Raw genomic sequence first — 20,592 nt, forward strand, 5'->3', positions numbered from 1 at the left:
TAAGAAAGGCCTTAAAGCATAATCGACCGTCGCATGTCGAGGGCAATGGGTGTAAAATAACAATAGAAGTGTTAGAATAGCACAAGTTCATCAGTTTAATGTATCTTTTATTTGAGCAACATTCAACTAATCAATTCTGTTAAAAGGGAGAGAGAAAAAAAGTATATAGCTGAAGTATTTAGCCTTATGTATAACTTTTTAGAACCTTCATTATTGTTGCAGTATAGTTGAAATCTCAGCAGTGATGTAAGCCAAATTATCCCAGACTTGTGCTTTGGTAATATTTAAGCCAAATACTTTCAATTCAACGTCGTACTTTTCCGCTTGTACTGTACGTATCTAGAGAACTTCATGTACCTCTGTTTTCATACGAGCCGGATATTTCCTCACTGGCGTTGGTGACACGGGCCAGTGCTTCTGACATTGTTGTAACATTTAAGCCCCGCAGCTGTAGTTGTATTTTAATCATATGTCCACAGCACACAGGCAGTTATGGGACATGCAAACACAACCCCCGCTCTGACCCCAGGCCTTTGTGTCATGAGAAGCAAGTACTGTGTGTCCCGAGTATGAATAAATAGGTAAGGTTTTGCTTCATAAAACATATTAGTATTAAATATGAATGTCTTTACAGCACAATAATAATGTCTTTTGTGAGGGGAGCTGAATCAAGCGAAAATAATGGCTCGTTTAGCGTTTATTTTCATCATTACCCTTGAACTTAAAGGTGCATTATGCAACTTCTTCTGTGGAAAAAAAGTTTATATTTGTGCGAAGTGATGCAGTGGCTGTACGAGTGGTCAGCATGGCGTCTTTAGTTCCGATCACAGTGGTCTCTAGGACGCTCCAGGATCAATTGTTTGTAAGGTTAACCCTGCTGCACGACGACTCTCACCAGAAAACCTACAATTTATTTTATTTTCCTGGAGCGTTGTAGAGACCACCGGGATCGAAAGTAATGTGCTCATGTGCTGGCTCACTACAAGGTCAAAGACGCACAAATATCAACTTGTTTCTTTTGCACAAAAAGTTGCATAATGCCCCTTTAAATCCATGCAGCTCATAGACCTGGTTTATAAAGATCTTGTTCAGATAATTTAATGGTATTTACAATCCAAATACCATTTGAAGTTGAACTTTGAAATAAAACGACAAAAAGGATTTGCACTGGGTACTTTGCGAAAGAAGAGCAGAAGGAATAGTAACTCCAATAGTGGACAACAATGCCATCTTTTGGTCAAACTTCGACTTGCACTCTTACAACCAACGGCGCTCCTTCACATCAACACAAAACTTTTCGCTTTTCAGATCTATGATATTTTATTTTTTTGAGTTACATTTTTTTTATAAAGGTTTCCACACAGGGAAAAAAACAACAACTTCCAGCTTAAATGTGAAGCCCTCTCCAACTCCGTAAATGTGATCTTTTTAGTCTGTTTGAAACCGCGCTTCATAAATATGACACAACATTTTGCCCAGTCTGTTATTTTCTTCTTCTTCTTCCATTCCGGCCCATGAAACTATTATTTATGTTCTTTATTTTTAGCACATCCATGTTTGTGTACGGAACGACCCTGGAAACCGTTCCCCCGACCTGGCAACCCACTTCCGCCAGAGCACATCCGGTTGTAAAAGATGTCGCCCTCCTTGTTCATTTTTGGCGAGGCTAAAGACAAATTTGTGGTATTTAGGATTACATTTATATGCCTCACTTGTTCTCTTTCATAAAAGCAGTAACCCAGGCCCAGGCGCTGTTGTCAGAGTGGTTTATTTGACGGATGCGTGTTTAGTTTGCGCACATTTGTTGTCGTTAGCCGTTAGCATGCGAGAGCTAAAGGCTAAATCTCACTGTTTTGTCTATATTTTCCAGGCGTCTGCTAAACATGCTCTGGCTGGCAAGAGCTGCAAACCTTTAACCAACACTTTTAACCAGATGATCGGCAAGTAAGTGGCATTTGCTTGACTCTACCTGGTGCAGTGATTTACGTACTGGAACTTCTCTGTTAAGGATTGATACTTGCAATTCTACTTCGTGTTGTCTGTGGTTGTGTTTTCATTGTCTGTTTTGGATAAATATGTTACATTTGTGTGGATGAATAATGCAATGTAAAGAAGGCTGGAAGTGTAAACTGTAAGATGTATATATTTGTTATTATCATTAATCTACTTTACATCTGTTGCAGTGAAACAGAAAAGAAGACGACCCTTGACCAGGCTCTCCGATGTGTGCTCGGGGAGCAGATTGTAAGTGTCGAAATGGTCTTTCTTGTATTTCATCCTTTGTGTTTCGACATTGAGTGAAAATTAACCGTCGCCTTTTATTACAGAATGAAGTGAAAACAAATGTAAACGAGTACTTGGCTCTCATTGACCTGAGCATTGACGCAGTAACAGAAGGTAAGACTGGTGCTGTTTGTTTTTGCCTCATTGAAAGCTCCACTTTATTGTTTGGGAATACGGGATCTCGATCTTGTATTGTTTTTTTGTTTAGATCCAGCAAAATAAAAGCGCCATCTTATTCATTAGTTCAACTTTCTTTCTGCCTAACTGTTAACAGACAAAACACTTAAAATGTGTTTATTTAATTATATTCTTGAAATGTTGCAAGTACCTGCAGGACTAATCAATGCGACGAGCTGCGTGCTTTTATTTTGGTGTGCTGGATCGAAACAGGAAGTTGCTTCATTGTTATGATTTGAAGTTATGCTCAGTCAATTGGTAGTACTCAGTAAACAGCATATGGAAATCGAATAAAATAGGAATTGCTAAATGAAACAATACAAATAAGATTTCCTTTCTTGAGTCAGTTATGGATTTTATGTAAAAAGACGGCATTATATGCTTTAAAATAGCCTATACTTTCTGAATAATGGATACAGCTAGGTTTAAATTTCTGGGTTTATTTTGTTGTTAACCTCTTAACTCCCGCCTGAACCGAGGATCTTTTTCCTCACGTCATCAGATTTTTTTCCCATCATTTTTTTGTTGGGTATTCAACTAATTTTTTTAACTTTTTTGTCATTATTTTGTAATATCACATTTTTGTCGTTTTTTTGTCAATTTCTTCTGACATTTTTGCCACTTTTTTGTCAATTTTTCGTCACTTTTTTGTCACATTTGCATTATTGTTTTCGTCTCAGTTTTGTTGCTATTTTCACAGCTTTTTTCCTGAAGCTTTTGGACTGGGGTAAAGCCAAACTGGAGAAAATGTAATCGGTTCAGGTGGGAGTTAAGGGGTTATATCAAAAAGAGATTTTTTCCAGTTGGGATGTTGTCAAATTTTTTGAATAAGCTATTAATACAGTGGTTGTTCAAAACTCATCAATCTAGAATAGGAAGTAAATATTTGAAATCATTTAGGAAAAAAATGTCGAATATACTCTAAGGTACAAGACTGGATAATTTGAGTCCACAAGTGGGGATATTCTTTCAAGAGTGTAAAGAAAAGCTCATTTTGATATAACAGAATCTAGACATTTGCTGTGTCCCAGGAAGGAAAAGACCATATTTGAATTACAGCATCATCACTGTCACCTTAGTTGATACCAAACATGCCAATATGAAAGATGACGGAGCGCCTGTAGTTATTCCTGTGAAATTACCGGCAAAATGTCATAAATTAAGCATCGCAAAGGTTGAGTTTGGGCTTTATTTTTTCACCCTGACATTAAAATCAAGACGCTCAGGGAGAAAACTAGCTAAAAATCAACACTGACCACTGTGTCTGACCTGCCGTGTTTCGCCTTAGAAAGCCTGAGATTGTCGCTGTATCCCCAGGTATCAGCTCGGCCACCATGCCCTTCATCCTGCTGGGAGACGTGCTAGACTGCCTCCCCCTGGACCAGTGCGACAAAATCTTCACCTTCGTGGAGGAGAACGTGTCCACCTGGAAATCGGTCAGTCAATAAAACCTCCCAGTCGAGTGTTTTGGCAATCACATCACTGAACATCAGGACTTTCTTTTCCCAGAACACCTTTTACACAGCCGGGAAAAACTACCTATTAAGAATGTGCAACGGTAAGAAAATCACCCAAACCTAAGTCATGCACATCCTCCGCTGTTTTAAACTTGGCGTTAAACATGTGCAGACCTTTTGCGGAGGCTGTCCAAATCCCAGAACACGGTTTTCTGCGGACGCATCCAGCTCTTCTTGGCTCGGCTTTTCCCTCTGTCGGAAAAATCAGGTAAGAATCAGTTTTCGATGCATTGACACACGTGCAAAGAAAAGTGTAACGTCTTTATTTTCTGTCGGGTCTAGGTCTTAATCTTCAGAGCCAGTTTAATCTCGAAAACATCACAGTTTTCAACAAGAATGAACAAGAAAGCACTCTCGGCCCAAAGGTGGGTGAAAAGCGGGATATTAGCATTTTTTTTCTGATGAGTTTTGCGATTATGACTAGATTTGTGAGTTGTGTTTTATGCATAATAGTCGCAAACACATGATGATTTGTTTTTTTCCTCACAGCACACAGAAGAGAAGGGTGAAGGGATGGAGGTAGAGGAAGGGGAAATGGGGGAGGAAGAGGGCCCAGCTCCATGGTAAAAAAAACAAAAACGACTCCTCAAGGTTGTGCCATGATCTACGCGAGTTCCTAAATGTTGCTCTTCTTTGTCGCAGCTCTATCCCCATCGACTACACGCTCTACAGGAAGTTTTGGACTCTGCAGGACTACTTCAGGAACCCCATGCAGTGCTACGATAAGTTCTCTTGGATGACGTTCGTGAAGGTAAGAAGCAGCAGAAGGTCGAAAGTGTTGAATTTTGTCGAATAGAAGCAGCTTGTAGGAATGATTTCTTCCCGCCCAGTACTCAGACGACACGCTGGGAGTCTTTAAGAGCTTCAAGCTGGACGACATGCAGGCGTCCAAGAGGAAAATGGAGGAGCTGAGGTCGTCCAGCGGAGAGCACGTCTACTTCGCCAAATTCCTCACAAGTGAAAAGGTAAGCAGGTGCATGAAGACATTGCAAAAATATTGCAGTGGCTTCTTTTTGCTTCCCTTTAAACTGTTTGTAAAATAGATGGAAAGCTTTCAGTTTAATCTAAGGGACTTGATTTGTTCTAAATTACTTAAAGGGGGGGTATTATGCAAAATCGACTTTTTCAAGCTTGACATCATGTTATTATGTCATTCCCTCATTAAAAACATGCCTGAAGTGTTGCCTTGGCACATTCACGTATTTTTGAGTAATCTGTAAAAACTCTGATGGCGGCCATTTTAGGGATAGGTTTGCCTGAGTCCTCCTAGGAACGCCCCCACCTCCTGGAGACGCCTCCAAGCTTTCGTCACCAGCCGAGTAACCAACCACTGCCCCTCAGCCGAACCCCCTCCCCACTGATGCCACAGACAGCGTGTGGAGGGGGCGTGTCGGAAAGGCTCAGAGGTTCTTAAAGAGACAGAGGCCTATTTCAAGACATTCACTACAGCCATTTTGAGAGAGACATTTTATACAAGGCAGTTATTCTAATTTACTGCATTTACAGACCAACAGAAGGTTTGGTCATCATTGTAGTGTGATGTAGACTGGTGCTATGTGATTGAAAAAAGCATAATACCCCCTCTTTAATAAATGGCCTGTTTTGCATTATTAAAATACCTAATATGAAATCACGTAAACATATTTTACCTTACAATGAAAAAGAATAAGTATAATAGTATTGATGAAATACAGATTCTTTAGCCGTTGAAGAGTTTGCCTAGGGCTCCTCCTGCTGGCAGCTGTGAGAATAACTTATTAAAAAAAACTAACTTTCAGTTTACAGTTGTGGTTTACAGTTTCAGCATGGCCAGAGGAGAACAGCTCAGAATTGTGGGCTTTACTGTTGGTGGGGCAGTAAAAAAAATTAGGATAAAATGGCTAAATTTACATATTGCAGGTCATTGAAATGCATTGTCTCTTAAAATAAATTAAAAATGTAATTTAAAGGCAGGGGGGTTTGCTAAATGTATTTTTGGGGGGGCTTTTTACCATGTTACAATGTTCTCTCATCAAAAACATACTTCGACCTACTCGCACTTGAGTGATCGTTTAATTTTCCCCAGTGTCTTACACTAACAAAGTGATACTGTGTGAGATTATTACTAAATCAAGCACAAAGCACAATACCCTTTAATAAACGTCTTGTTTTGAAATATTGATTTTGTGACAATTTCTGTTATAATGTGGCAATATTATGGCAATGGCAGTTCTATACATCTGGCAGTATTAGATGTCTTAAAAAGGATTACTTAAAGCAGGGGTGTCCAAAGTGCGGCCCGGGGGCCAAATGCGGCCCTCAGGACAATTTTTGGTGGCCCTCTGCCTTCTTGCTGAAGGACACAACATCAGAGATGGACCTTTTTATTTGAAATGGAATAATTCTACACAATTCTAACCAAACAACTAACCTTTTACTGTGAGACAGAGCTGGCATGAAGGTTTTGCGGCACTAACCACCGATCTATGGCCCTTCACCCTGTGTACGCTTCAGTATGCGGCCCCACAGGAAAAAAAAGTTTGGACACCCCTGACTTAAAGGCGCTAAACTCAATGTCAATATGTGACGAAACGGTAAACCCCTTTTTGTCACATATTGACTCTTTGGGCCAGCCATACACAACATCAACCAGTCATAACACAATGCATTTCTTCACAAATGACTATTTTTACAAAGCATTTTCATGTGGCAAAAATAATGTTTCCCGACAACAACAAGAAATGTCAGTTATAGGTCCTTTAATGATTTTCACCATGTATTTTTTTGCTTTTTTGCGCAGCTGATGGACCTCCAGCTCAGCGACAGCAACTTCAGGCGGCACATTCTACTGCAGTACCTCATACTCTTCCAGTACCTCAAGGGACAGGTCAAGTTCAAAAGGTGAAGAAGCCTAAAGATTGTACTTGCACTTCTTTTCGTTTGTTAAAACATAGAATTTCTTTCTGATCATGCAGCTCCAGTTGTTCCCTTAATGACGACCAAGCCACATGGATCGAAGACACGACTAAGCTAGTTTACCAGGTCAGAATAACACTTTCCCAAAACCAGTTCTTGATCAAAGCTCCTACATCACGCTTTATTCAGGCTTTTACAACTACTTTATTTTCAATTATTACTTGAAATAACATTCGTATCCAAATAATATCCCTATGTTTAACGATATGATAAAATGCAGTTATACTTCAGGCAAGTAGAGTGCGCACTTCCCTCTTTAATATACATTGGAATGATGACAAACATTGAAACTCATGACACAGGAAGAAAGTGAACAATAAAAATGTACAAAAATGTCATATGAGGGAAGCTAAAATGTCGAGCCTTTGTTTTAGTAATTTGGTCGTGAATGGTGACCCCAAACTCCTCTGTTTTTATACTCTTCGAACACTCTCTGATGTGCTGTTGTTGTGGTTTCTCTCAGTTGATAAAGGAGATTCCCCCAGACGGAGACAAGTTTGCCACAATGGTGGAGGTAAGCGAATATCCCTCTTTCTCCATACCGGATTTTGAGACTTGCCGTGCTAACTGAACGCCTCGTCCGACAGCACATGCTCAACGACGAGGAAAACTGGAACTCGTGGAAAAACGAGGGCTGTCCGAGCTTCGTCAAAGAGAGGTATCACCGCCGTCTGTTTTGAGCTTTCACGAAATAAAACGTGTTAAAAAAAAAACTGGTGTAACACGTGTCCAAATGTTGCGCAGGGCGGTGGACGATAAACCCAAGAGGCCCAGCAGAAAGAGAGCCGCCCCAGAGGACTTCCTCGGAAAAGGCCCGGACCGCAAGATCTTCATGGGGAAGTAGGTTCACGATTGAAAGAAGTCGGCATTTTAAGGCCCCGCCCACATGAAGTCAAGCTCAGGACTAACATTTTTTTTATCAATCCAGCAAAATGTGATTATTATGATGATTATTTTAAGATATTTTGTGTTTTACCCTATTAAAAAGCATCTCTTGGTTTAAGCTCTGCCCTAATCAGAAATACTGAATATCCAAATATTTTTTGTCTTGTCAGTGATGAGTTGACCCGACTATGGAATCTGAACCCGGACAACATGGAGGCCTGCAAGTCCGAGTCCAGGTAAGCCTCTGACCTGTCCATAAATGGGCGTTTCTGACTTGAATCTGCTCCTAAATCAACCCGGGCGTGTGTGATTTCAGGGAGTTCATGCCTTCGTTGGACGAGTTCTTCACGGAAGCCATTGAACAAGCCGACCCGGTGAACATGGTGGAGGAGGAATACAAGTCAGTGCTTTAATAACAGTGGATTTCTCTTTTCATGACTGAATTTTAGTAATGGCTTGTGTGATTTTTGTTTTGTTTTTAGGGTTGTGCGTAATCCTAACTATGGCTGGCGAGCTCTGCGGCTGCTGTCCAGGATAAGTCCACATTTCTTCCAGCCGACAAATCAGAAGTACAAGAGCCTGGCGGACTACCTGGACAGTATGGTCACCAAACTGGCCAAGGAACTGCCGGTAAGCTCGCCCCCAGCTTTGTTTCCATCTGTTGTTCTGGTCTGGATAGTCCTCAGACACTCTGCACATTTCGTAACACAGAAGGACATCCCCTCAGAGGAAATCAAGACGGGAGAAGAGGACGATGACGACAACGGAGACAATCTTCTCAAAGAGAGCAATGACAGTACGTTTTGTATAGTTACCAATCATCAGCGTTGAACTATGCATTCTTAAAGGAATAGGCCACCGTTTTTACATATGTTCTTACCTGAGCTTTGACGAGTTCTTAAGGACCTGTCTGATCTTCACCCGTGCCTTCAGTCACGTAAACACAGCGCAGACGGCGTTAGCATTTCGCCTCTCCCTCTCTCCTCTATAGCTCCAAAACAGGTCAAGATAGAAGCTACCAAGCTCTTCCACGTTTTCCCTATTTAAATATGGTCACGTGAAGTGTTACACTACAAAGTATAATTACACAAAATTAAACAATTAAACAATGTGGATTTTCTAAGCGGATAAAAGTAGTTTGAAATCCGCGCAGTAATCTTCACTTTACTGTGCAGATGCCAAACTACTCCTGGTATTACTACGCCTTACAATATAGTTCCCCCTTTTATCCCTGCAGTGACCTTCTGATTATAGCATACCTGTCCCAGACGCTGCCTTGTGTCCCTCAGCCCTGACTGTTGTTAGGATCTGGTTCTTTTGTATCACGCGAGAACAGTTTTTGGATATAGCCAAAGCATACACTGGAGATAGAAGTCGTCTCAAAGATAAGGCTTTTATTGCCATTGTTCCTAGTTACAAAGTTGTATAACCAGCTGGTGACTTCAGAGAAAGAGAAGAAGTGAAGTCCAGAATTCCGTTGACAGTCGCCTTTTATCCTAGTCTTGCACTTCTCTACGCAGAGAGGCTGACTGCCTATCAGTGAGTCAGTTGTTTGTGTCTATGTGTTTGTATATTATCTGTACTTTGCGTTATGTTCAGAATGATTATGGTGTGGACCATTGTCTATCAGCTCATCTCAGTGACATGGTCTTCTTGTTGTGTAGCGTGTGAGCAAAGCATGAGTCAGAGGTTTGTTCAGATTTCGTTAGAATCCTTACAATCCCCCTGTTACTTACTCCCTAAGAGTAAGTATAATATTAAAATTTTAAAACTAAACAGTCTAAATTAGCCTTTAATTAACTCTAAACTAACTAAATTTCAGCTTGTGTTGTGTGTGATCCTATGTATAGTGACATTCCACCTTCACCTCCATAGCTAGGCGTGGCTTTAACGTGATGCTGACCACCTCCAAATCAGCTCTGCCACCCTTTCAGTTCCAGTCAATGCCAGCATGTAGCGTGTTTTTTTTTTTTTTTTTTTTGCAAAGCACATAGTGTATTATTTTTATTACTAAACATCGTGTACCTCCCAATAATCTAATTAAGCAACCCTACAACTATTTCTAGCAAAGCACAGCGTTATCATGTGTGATTAACTTTAGCAACATTGTGTATCAGTAATGTAGACCCTAGACTTTCACGTCCAAGAATTCCAGCCTCATGATCTCCATCTCACCAATATCTGTAACAGAATGAGGGGGGGGAAAATGGGGAAGTTACCCTACTCTCCCTCACCCCCATGTCTACCTTTGTTATTTTCCAATTGTCTTACCTGGTAAATTTGGGGTTTGTCTTCTATACTTTTATAAATGACTGTGTCTATGGCCTTTTTTAATTCAATTCAGTTCAAAAACATGTATTGTCAATTCTTATCCCAATCAAAAAATGTATCTGTCTTATGGTCAATCCCCAGAAATACGAGACAATTACTATTATTTGTTATTTTAACTAAATTAATACCCAATATAGTCCCCTTTCTTCCAAAGTTTAATCCAAAGAAAAAAGAAAAAAAATGTTTTTGAAAACTGCTAAGCAAGAAACCACCACCAAGGCCAAACCACACTCCAGGCCCAACAGTCCCATGAACAGAGCCCCAAACATTCCCCTATGACCCAAACAATCTGCAATGAACAGCACACACAAGGCTAAACTGAAACAACCTCCCCACAAGAAAACCAAGTATATCATAAGTACTAAATTTTAAAATACAAAATCATAATCAAGAGGCTCTTACCACCTCCGGCTGTTCAATCTTCTCATCCCCGAGTCTCCTTCCTGTATTTACTCCAGGACCCTGTACTTGGGTTCCTCGACAAGCGTTTCCTGTGCACCTTGGGATAAAAACTTAACAGCAGAGTTTAGTATTCTCATATATTCAATTATTTACTAGTGTTGCTCTTTCAACAATATTGTTTTGTCACTTGGCCCTACATTCAGAGGACATGGCCTTTTTGACCTGTGAGATCCTCATGGAGCTTAAATCCACAGGCCTCCACAGGGTGAGATCTCATTCCACATAGCACTATAGTGCAGTTAGCCATTTAAGTTTTAGTTTATGCACATACCCCCTGTTTAATTTAGACTGTCCCCCTGTTCACATTTAAAGTAAGCAATTGCCTGTGATTCTTGTTTCATGACCAATCACAATTATTTATTTTTATTTGTTTATTACTTTTTTATTTTTATTAACATTTTTTGTAGTTTACCTAGTTTTCTCAACGTGTTTGCGCACGGAACAACATTTTTATTTTATATTTTTGTATTTTTGTATTTTTTTTTGTTTGTATTTTTGTATTTTTTTTTTTTCATTTTTTCTAGTTTACCTAGTTTTCTCGACGTGTTTGCGCACGGAACAACATTTTTATTTAATATTTTTGTATTTATTTATTTTTTTGTCTTTCTTTGCGCGCTTTTTTTAGAAACTCAGGCCTGTGGCTTTTTTTCGGTCCTTGACCGGGTCCCTGACCAGCCCGCTTTTTACGGTCCGTGACCGCCGCAAGTTTATATAGTGGTCCCTGACCCCTGCGGATTTCGCGTAAGTAACGACTTTTTTTCAGTCCCTGACCGGGTCCTTGACCAGCCGCCGCAAGTTTATATAGTGGTCCCTGACCCCTGCGGATTTCTATCTAAGTAACGACTTTTTTTCGGTCCCTGACCGGGTCCTTGACCAGCCGCCGCAAGTTTATATAGTGGTCCCTGACCCCTGCGGATTTCTATCTAAGTAACGACTTTTTTGCGGTCCTTGACCGGGTCCTTGACCAGCCGCCGCAAGTTTATATAGTGGTCCCTGACCCCTGCGGATTTCTACCTAAATAAATGAATCCTTGTAAGAAGGAACGGCAAAAATCTTTTCACTTTCTCTTGCCTTTGATCAGTGTATGTCAAAATTTAAATAGGGAAGTACCAAACCTTAAGAGCGAGGCCACTCAAATATAAGGAAATATCACGCGAGAGCGTGGCAGAAATTTAGAAAAGGTTTTCTGCTTACCTTGTTCTGTGGCGCCTTTCCCCTTTGAGTGGCCACGTGCTCAGGCTGCGGCTCCCACGTCCTATTTGGCCTGTCTTAGCACTGACGAAAAAAAAAAAGTACAATAAATATTTTCAAAAAATAAGAGCGATCCTCTACTCTCGCGAAGATATCCGGGTCACGGCACCAATTGTTAGGATCTGGTTCTTTTGTATCACGCGAGAACAGTTTTTGGATATAGCCAAAGCATACACTGGAGATAGAAGTCGTCTCAAAGATAAGGCTTTTATTGCCATTGTTCCTAGTTACAAAGTTGTATAACCAGCTGGTGACTTCAGAGAAAGAGAAGAAGTGAAGTCCAGAATTCCGTTGACAGTCGCCTTTTATCCTAGTCTTGCACTTCTCTACGCAGAGAGGCTGACTGCCTATCAGTGAGTCAGTTGTTTGTGTCTATGTGTTTGTATATTATCTGTACTTTGCGTTATGTTCAGAATGATTATGGTGTGGACCATTGTCTATCAGCTCATCTCAGTGACATGGTCTTCTTGTTGTGTAGCGTGTGAGCAAAGCATGAGTCAGAGGTTTGTTCAGATTTCGTTAGAATCCTTACACTGTTGCCCCTCGTGTCTGCGCAGGTCCGAGCGTGCAGGGCATCCAGAACAAACTGGTGTCCAACCAGCAGATGGACGACGTGGCGGCGAAGCTCGGCGTCCAGTGGAAGACCCTGGCCTCGCAGCTGGACATGAAGGCGTCCGAGCTGCGGGAGATCGAGGCGGACAGCGAGGACATGGAGATGCGCGCCAAACTGCTGCTGGTGTCGTGGCAGGACCGCGAGGGCACGCAGGCCACGGTGGAGAGCCTGGTCACAGCTCTCAACGCCGCGGGCTTCTCACACATCGCAGACGGACTCACGGAAGCTTAGATTTAGGGAAGCAACGTCTTATCAAAACACTGTTGTATACGTTTTCTATGTAGTTTTAAGTTTCAACCCATGTTTTCCTGTTAAGGATGTACAATAAATGTTTTTTTTGTAATTATCTGCAATTGAAAGATTTTTGATTAGTTAGCATTACAAAGGCTCATCATAGCTGTGCTGGGAGGGTGAACTCTGAACCTATTTCAGTTCAAATAATGGGCTCTTTCTTTTTAGAAACAAAGATGGCATGATTAACTCTTCATAATACCTTTTCTCCTTGGCTAAAATATGGACCTCACTGTGGTTTAATGGCTTCCAGATAGAGGACATACTAAAAAGACATAAATAAAATAAAACTAGGATCTTTTCTTATGTGCTCGCGGGAGGAAGGCATCTAGGTTGTGGATTCACAGGGACCCTGCTGTGTGCAGCTGGTTTGGACCCGCAGTCACAGGGAGGACAGGGGCTGCGTGTGTCCTGGTCTAGAACATCGCCTGTTGGAGCACAAGGTTGTTGTTTTTTTTAACTAATATCACGATTTTCACACATGGCACATTTTAAAGCATAAACTGCTAAAATGACGAGTGAAGGAAGTTTCTTTTGTACTGTCAAATTTGTCACATTAGAACAATACACAATCTACTCTCAAAAACATTTGGTTTTATGTGGCAGCGCCCTCTGCTGAAAGAAAGTTTGGCTTCCACCTTTCCCCCCCGACATTCAGAGTAGCTCTGGGGGACAGCAACGTGACTAAAATAAGTCCGGGATTGAATCGCAGAGTGTCTCAACACTTAAGATAAGTTTGTCTGAGTTTCCATAAAGCAGATTTTTATCTGTTGCAGCTGAACCAGAGATCAGAGGCTCCACAATTTGATTAGTGAACATCTGTCACTCATACTAGAGACAGAAGAAAAATCGATAAACCTTTCAGCCTAGTCCAGAACCTTCAGCTTCCCAACCCAGCCTCCTACACCCCTGAACTACTGCCACCACCACCGGTTAAGTGTGGTAAAAGTACGTTAAATTAACTCATAATATTCAAAGTGTGCTTCTGTTCCTGTGGTTAAGTTGCAGAGCATTTCAAAGTTTTTCCTCCTGCCGAGAGGACATGGGTTCAAGTCTGGGCTGTGAGATTTGTCTTTTAAAAATATTCCAAAGTTTTAATCACCCCTATTTGATGCACTGGGTGTCTGTATGTGCGTGAGGGATACAAACTCATAACTTTGGTATATTTCACGACAATGCTTCCTACCCATTGGACTTCTGTCACCACCAACCAGGACCCATCATACATGGCATTAATCACCCTAAAATAGCAAGACTAGTCAACACAGCTCACCCTAGACAGTGGATTGTGCTAAGGTTGCAGCCCACTGAACCCCACCTCAGACCTGAAGGTAAATGGGGTCAAGGTGCTTTGTAGCTACAGAACAAACCTTGTGGGATCAAAGAAAGTGGGCTCGACAGTCTGCACTTTACAACCACCACTCACTCAGCGTCTTGACAACACAAGGGGGGTTTGTGGTGAAGACCGAAATAATCATCTCACGGTTTGAAAAGAGAAAATAAAAAGTGCATTAAATACTGAAGCTTTTATTTGTGTGCAGTTCCATCAAGGCACCTGCTCTGAACCAGCCCTTCACACACTTCATCGAAACACAGCAGTGAAGATTTGGCAGAAAGAACATCAGTCAATTCATTTGAACCCTTAGATCGAGTGTTTACGGGGGGCCGGTCCGTGCGGTGCCGAAATGCCGTCCAGGCGGTTGTTTCGATGCCGCTTTGTGACGTGGTCTTCTTAATCAAAGGCTTCCACAGGATACATGTGTATAAAACATTTAATGAAATTGCAAAGAGAGACTTAAAACCCTTCGTAAAGGCTACAGTCCAGGAGGTGCCTCCGTTTTGTCAAAGCCCACAATGGTTTAATATTTAACAACATTTGACAATTCCTTTCACAAGCATTTTGTGTTGGTTACAAAGAAACAAAAAAACAAAAATTATCAAAATGAAAGTAATAAATTTAATCTCTTGCCACCCGCCTTAACTGAGTGCATTTTCAACCATTCAGCTTTACCCAAATCTAAAAGCTTCTCGACTGGCTATGGCTTACAACCTATAGGCCGGTGTTGCCGTGTTGTCACCATCTTTTTCATTTTTCATTACTTTTTTATTTTTAATTGCGTCACATTTGTCACTTTTTTATTGTACTTTTGAAAACTTTATTCTCCCCAATTTTTGCCACTTTTGTGTTATTTTTTTGCTTTTTTTTGTTGCTATTTTGTTTGTTTTTTTGTCACTTTTTGGTAGCTTTTTCCTTCTGGTTCTTGACTCCATTTTGACGCTCTTTTGTGACTCTTTCCCCCACAATTTTTGTCACTTTTTTTTGCACTTCAATCATGGACGCTTTTTTTTTAAATTGCGTTTCCTTATCGTTTTTTCCTACAATTTCGATGCTTTTCTTCAAGGCAGCTTTTCGATTTGGGTAAGGCCAAACTGGAGAACGTGTGCTCGGCTCCGGTGGGGGTTAAAGAGGTTAAAGACACTGGTTTTATTGCACGTGTTTTTGCAGACAGTGCTTGAGAGATGGCGATCGATGGATGAGTTGGATGTGGTCTTTGTATAAACAACTACTGCTCCTGCGCCTCCATTATCTCTAGTCGCCGCGGGCCGTACAGTAGAACGTACGCTATGTGCCAGTCTCCGCCCCCCGACAGGCGCAGGATGTCCTCCGGAGACACCACGCTCACCTTGTCGTCGTCGAACTTCACCCACTCATCTGAAGGGAAAGAGCGGAGACGGTCATTCGTGTCGCTGGAGCGGAAGGAAAGTGCGACCAATTTTGACTCCTCGACTTTTATTACCTTCTTTCCTCTTGACCCATCCCACATAGTGGCCAGAGGAGCTGGAGCGGCCCTGGTGAGTGAGCACGGCCTGCAGGTCGTAGTAACCGCTGTTGTTTGATCCCACATCTGTCGCAAAATCGGCACATTTCATTTTTATTCACATTCATACATTCTTTATATTTCATTTACCATCACCACATACCATCAGAGAAAGAAAAAGGCTCATATTTCACTTCTTTTTTGGCATCTGCTTTCTTTAACACCTTTTGAGACACAAAAACACCCAAAACATGAACACTGTCAAAGCCTAGCGATTTTTTTTTTAATACCGTTCGAAGTTCGGGAGCGACCTTTTGCTGCTGTTTCTCAAGCTTCTTGTCCTCCATCTCCTTAAACCTGGATCTGATGGAGAGCATTTTCTCTTGGAGCTCCGAGGTGCACAGCTCGTAGACGTCAAGCATCAGCGGGAACTTGACATCCTTTCGGAAAAAAAAAAAAAAAAAAAGCGAGAACTGTAATTTTTAGGCGTTCTCTTTCGACGGGAATGACCTTTGAAAAGTATAACAACACGACGACGAGGCAAACCTTAAGGACTTTGGCATTCACCGACTCCTTCTCTTTGTAGAAAAAGCGAACCATCTGAACCGTCAAGTAGGCAGGAAGTCGGCCGAGTTTAGACTGTAAAGAAGAACAGAAATATTACAGCGTGAAGAAATGACAGAAGCCATTTTAAGCATTGAGAATGAATGGGAAGACTTACAGATTTTATGTACAGTGCGTTTCTTTCAAGGGTTGGAGACATTTTTGTGATTTCCTCCTGCAGCCTCTGGAGGACAAAGGGACGGTTTTGGTAAATTAACGCAAAATCTATTCATCCGACAATGTCTGCGCACGTACCAGTCGTAGCCCCGTTGCCAGATACTTGACTTCCTGGTTGATGAAGCAGCTGAGTTGAAGCTGGTTCTCTTTGCCCTTGATTGGCTCCTCTTCTTCAGACTCTGTGCATTTCATACTGAGCAGCAAAGTTAAAGAAATAAGTCTCCTCATAAATGCAACACCCGCACATTAAAAAAAAAGCATAGTTTCACATCTTGAATAACAGAGTGTGATTCCCAAATAACACAATACGGTGAAAGGATACGAAGTTTCAAACTCTACACCAAAATACTGGTCAATAAAATTCTTTGTTGCCGAGGCGGAGGCGGCTCCACTTCCGGACTCCGTCTTAAAAAAACAAGCCCAAGTAAGTAAGTATGAGAGAGAGAGGCTATATTGTTTTGCTACTGCAAGAGCCTCACCTCCATGGGGGCCTCTGAATCTAAAGGCTCAAGCTTTTGCTGAAGGACCCTCATCATCTGCAGCCAGCACTCGTTGGCGTCCTAAAAGCGACTCAAAGTTAGCGCCAGTGCATTTCACTTCAAAAACAAGATTTGATGGAGCGTGTTCGACCTGCTGCATGTACTGGCCCTGGTCTCCCTTCTCGGCGAACTGCGGGAAAGCCATGTGGAGGAACTGCAGCAGGATGATGGGGGGCAGGCTGGACGAGGTCTTCTCCATCGTCTCGTAAAGGTCACGCAAGGCTTTTGAGGAGAAGAGGTTGGGATTTAGTTATTTGTTTTTAAGCAAATGAAAAGGATGACGTTGTACCTGCTGTGATGTATTCTGAGGGCGCGTTGGCCCCTGAAGATCGCAGAGCACCTGCATACCGTCTGAGGGCAGTCTTCAGCTCGGGCACAGATCGCAAACACTGCACTGTGGCGTTCATGTAGCAAGTGTTGCCCAGGTTTGTGAGACCGCAAGGCAACTCCATCTGAAAAAGAAAATCAACTTTGTGTCAAATATCCCGGTTATGACTTGATCCAGCTCTCCTCCTTCAACAAAACAGCTTGTGTAGAGAATAGTTATAACAACAAAAATGGTGATGTGACTGTTGACGTGTGGTGTGGGGCAGTGGGCAGCAGACTGACCGCAGAGGCGAGCTGCTCCTCGGTCATGTCCTCCACAAACATGGGCCGATCAGCGGGAGCTTCAGGAAGAGCCTCGGCTGAGCCCATCATCAGCAGCGTCATCCCCTGCGGCGGATTCCACAATTACACAAATAATAACAGTCAAGAAGAAAAACAACCGAAAGAATAAGAAAGAAAAGAAAAAACAAGCCACTGCCAGGTCACAGGGGCAGAAGCAGAAAGAGCGCAGAAGTTTGCCTTGTCTTTCACAAGTTTCTATTCTTCACCACTGAGCACATATTTTATAAGATGAGATTTTTTTTGGACTTACATTTTTGATTTTGATGTTGCCCCACTCGTCGTCCTAGAAACAAAAGACAATCCAATTTTACTACAAATAAACAGCTACAGGCATGACAAGTAAATAGATCAGGGACAAAGCACATTGCCTATAGTAACTGTACCTATAGGGCTGAAACAGCTAATCGATTAATCGACGACTAATCGATTATTGAAATAGTCATCAACTTTTATAGTAATCGATTCATCGTTTTCTGGTTCACACAAACTAAAATGGAGCAAAAATGACATAAAAAATGTAGTATTTTTCATGAAAACCTACTTTGATTTTATATTTAGGGTCTGTAGTGTTTTGTACATTGTAAATTTCATTAATAGGTAGCGTTCACGATTTCGAATGTGATGATGTCATAATGTCAGATGGAGGGCAGGGCCAATGCAACTCTATGGGAGAAATGCAGTTTTTGGCAGAAATCTCCAAAACGAAAATTGACAAATGTTTTTCCTCATCAGTATTTGATCGTGATCGGATTCACAAACCTGTGATATTATTTTTTTGTCTGAAAGTCCTTTCTATTGGACAACATCATGGTCATGTTTTCGCATATTGTCACCACTTTTTGACAATTTTCAGAGATAATAATTGTACATTAGTTCATATGTGCTGACAGAGGAGACGGTGAACTTTGTGACAGTTTTTGTTTCATGTGGATTCCTCCAGTAATGACTGAGATATGAGCCAAAAAACAAAGACATAAAAATATGCATTTTGTCAGTTACCACCGTTACCATAGTTACCGTCAGTTGACCTCCACCTCAATGTTAAACTATAGGCTCTTTAGAATGTTGTGATGTCACGTGAACGCTACCTATAGAGCCTTCAAAAAAACATTTCCCTTTAGTTTAGTCCATCAACACAACTTAAGCGCCACTTATAATGTGATAAAATTGAAAAAATAAAATTTTCCTACACCATTTACAGCCAAGCGATTAATCGATTAAACGTAAAAATAATCGATAGCGAAATAATCATTAGTTGCAGCCCTATGTACCTATATCTGTTGTCTGTAATGTTGCATGTATCTGTATGTATGTATGCAATGAACACAGGACAGATAATAAATCCCACCAACGCTGCTGTTGATTGATGATGATTCTGATTGTTCATCCATATCAAAAGTAAACATGGTGCCTTGTGTCAGTAAAAAAGATCAATCAACAATTGAAAAGAAAAATCCAACTAAGGCACCAAGGCTTCTGGCAAATCAAAAGACTAATAATCTGAGGAATACACAGATACGGTATGTCTTGTGGGAGATATAATCTACGATAAGCCGATCCCAGAGTCTCTTGCCAACAAACAGAAAGTAGTGTGGTGGACTTGGAAGGCAGACATTGACCAGGTAGAGGAAAAAAAAAACAGAAAGACAGACGGGCATTGACCAAAACATAGGCACGCCATTGCATATTTAGCTTTTCTTCTTGGAATAAAGAAACTGATCAATGTCTCCACAATCCTCTTCCTGAGACTCCCAGCACATGGACCGTTGTTTGCCAGGATTAACATGACCCACACTCCTCACCATCAGCCCCCTTGTTGTTGTTGTTGTTGTTGTTTACCTTGAGAGTGCCTCCCTTCACCATCACCTTCTGCCTCTCGGGAGCGACTCCTGTCAGAGCGAAGAGCTGAGCCTTGAACACCACCGGCGGCTCCTCCGTGTTCAGCTCCACCGCGTCGAACTTCTCTTTGCCCCATTTCACATTCACTGGAGGGGGACAGCACAATAACCAGTGATGGAGGGGCGTAACGTAACTTTCTCCTGCTCCAAGGTGCTGTGTCATACGCGCTCCAGCCTCTGCGCTACGACGAGTTACCGCACGGTCCATAAGGCTAACAAACAGCTACTTAGCTATACTGCTATTACTACAATTCTGGCGTGACATAACGAATAAATAATCGCTATGGCAGACGGTCCAGGTTGAGGTTTAGTCATAGTAAACGTAGAATTTAGAATGAGTTTGTGTGAAAAGGCTTTTCAACAGTTTCGCATGTGGCTAACGCTAGCTAATGCTAACACCTAGCGTTCACGTTAGAGCTGTCAAAGCAGTTTCAGTTTCCCTACATGCAGGAGCGGACGTAACTAAAAACAAAATAATACGAGACACGTCGCAACAAAACAGATATTATCTCAGCAAACCAGTGTAATACCAATAACTAACATTTCCCAGCACGCAGGGGTTAATATTCCCAGGCTAAAACTTATGCTAGCTTGATGGCAGCAACTTAAGCGGCTAACAGTATCTCTCAAAGTTTGATGACTTTTTCGACATCGGTGCAAGTGACAATGATGCACACCTTTTATTCATACTCATTACATGCGATTGAGAACGATAACTGAGTGACAACTTCAACTGTAGCACAAAATCTGGCACACTGTACTCCCTTAGCATGCTAGCAGCTTGTCACGCTACTTAGCTTAGCTCCGACGCTCCACTCCGGCTACAGACTCACTAAAACACGTGAAACTTTCAATCCACTGCGATCCCGTCCGTTCAGAATGAAGGAGCGTGATAAAGCGACGCCGTACCTGAAAACACCGGCATGTTTAGGGCTCTGTGTGGCTCTAAACTCTGGATTTTGTGCACAGTTCAGGTCCAGTGGCGAAGGGAGAGTGAGCTACCAGTCCATTCAAACAAACAGAATGACGCTGCAACAACAACACGCCGCTAAGGTCTTATCGATGCGCTCCGAGTCTGCTGCTCAGCCTGGCCAACCCTGCAGCTCCGGAGCGTTTCTCTGC

At 41.8% G+C, this 20,592-nt stretch overlaps 2 protein-coding genes across 2 annotated transcripts; one reads left to right on the forward strand and one right to left on the reverse strand.

Annotated features, from left to right (window-relative positions):
• The first annotated feature begins 1,595 nt into the window (after positions 1-1,595).
• Positions 1,596-12,817, forward strand: thoc1 (THO complex 1). Its single transcript, XM_079569162.1, has 21 exons — positions 1,596-1,683; positions 1,871-1,944; positions 2,184-2,244; positions 2,328-2,397; positions 3,778-3,896; positions 3,970-4,018; positions 4,090-4,185; positions 4,260-4,342; positions 4,467-4,540; positions 4,620-4,728; positions 4,808-4,942; positions 6,757-6,857; positions 6,932-6,998; positions 7,396-7,446; positions 7,520-7,590; positions 7,677-7,772; positions 7,988-8,053; positions 8,134-8,217; positions 8,300-8,447; positions 8,529-8,613; positions 12,419-12,817. Exons 1-21 carry the CDS (start codon positions 1,636-1,638, stop codon positions 12,703-12,705), a joined length of 1,974 nt encoding a protein of 657 aa, XP_079425288.1. The 5' UTR covers positions 1,596-1,635; the 3' UTR covers positions 12,706-12,817.
• A 2,279-nt stretch (positions 12,818-15,096) lies between these two features.
• Positions 15,097-20,531, reverse strand: usp14 (ubiquitin specific peptidase 14 (tRNA-guanine transglycosylase)). The gene is made up of 15 exons (XM_079569182.1): positions 20,380-20,531; positions 19,412-19,557; positions 17,823-17,855; positions 17,513-17,617; positions 17,193-17,355; positions 16,995-17,125; positions 16,844-16,924; positions 16,687-16,769; positions 16,443-16,557; positions 16,306-16,371; positions 16,131-16,223; positions 15,896-16,024; positions 15,748-15,808; positions 15,564-15,671; positions 15,097-15,478 (listed from the first exon to the last, which is right to left on the reverse strand). The coding sequence occupies exons 1-15, from the start codon at positions 20,393-20,395 to the stop codon at positions 15,330-15,332; spliced, it is 1,479 nt and encodes a 492-aa protein (XP_079425308.1). The 5' UTR covers positions 20,396-20,531; the 3' UTR covers positions 15,097-15,329.
• Positions 20,532-20,592: the final 61 nt, after the last annotated feature.

The sequence above is a fragment of the Gobius niger genome (assembly GCF_951799975.1).
Source record: "Gobius niger genome assembly, chromosome: 13".
Lineage (NCBI taxonomy): Eukaryota > Metazoa > Chordata > Actinopteri > Gobiiformes > Gobiidae > Gobius > Gobius niger.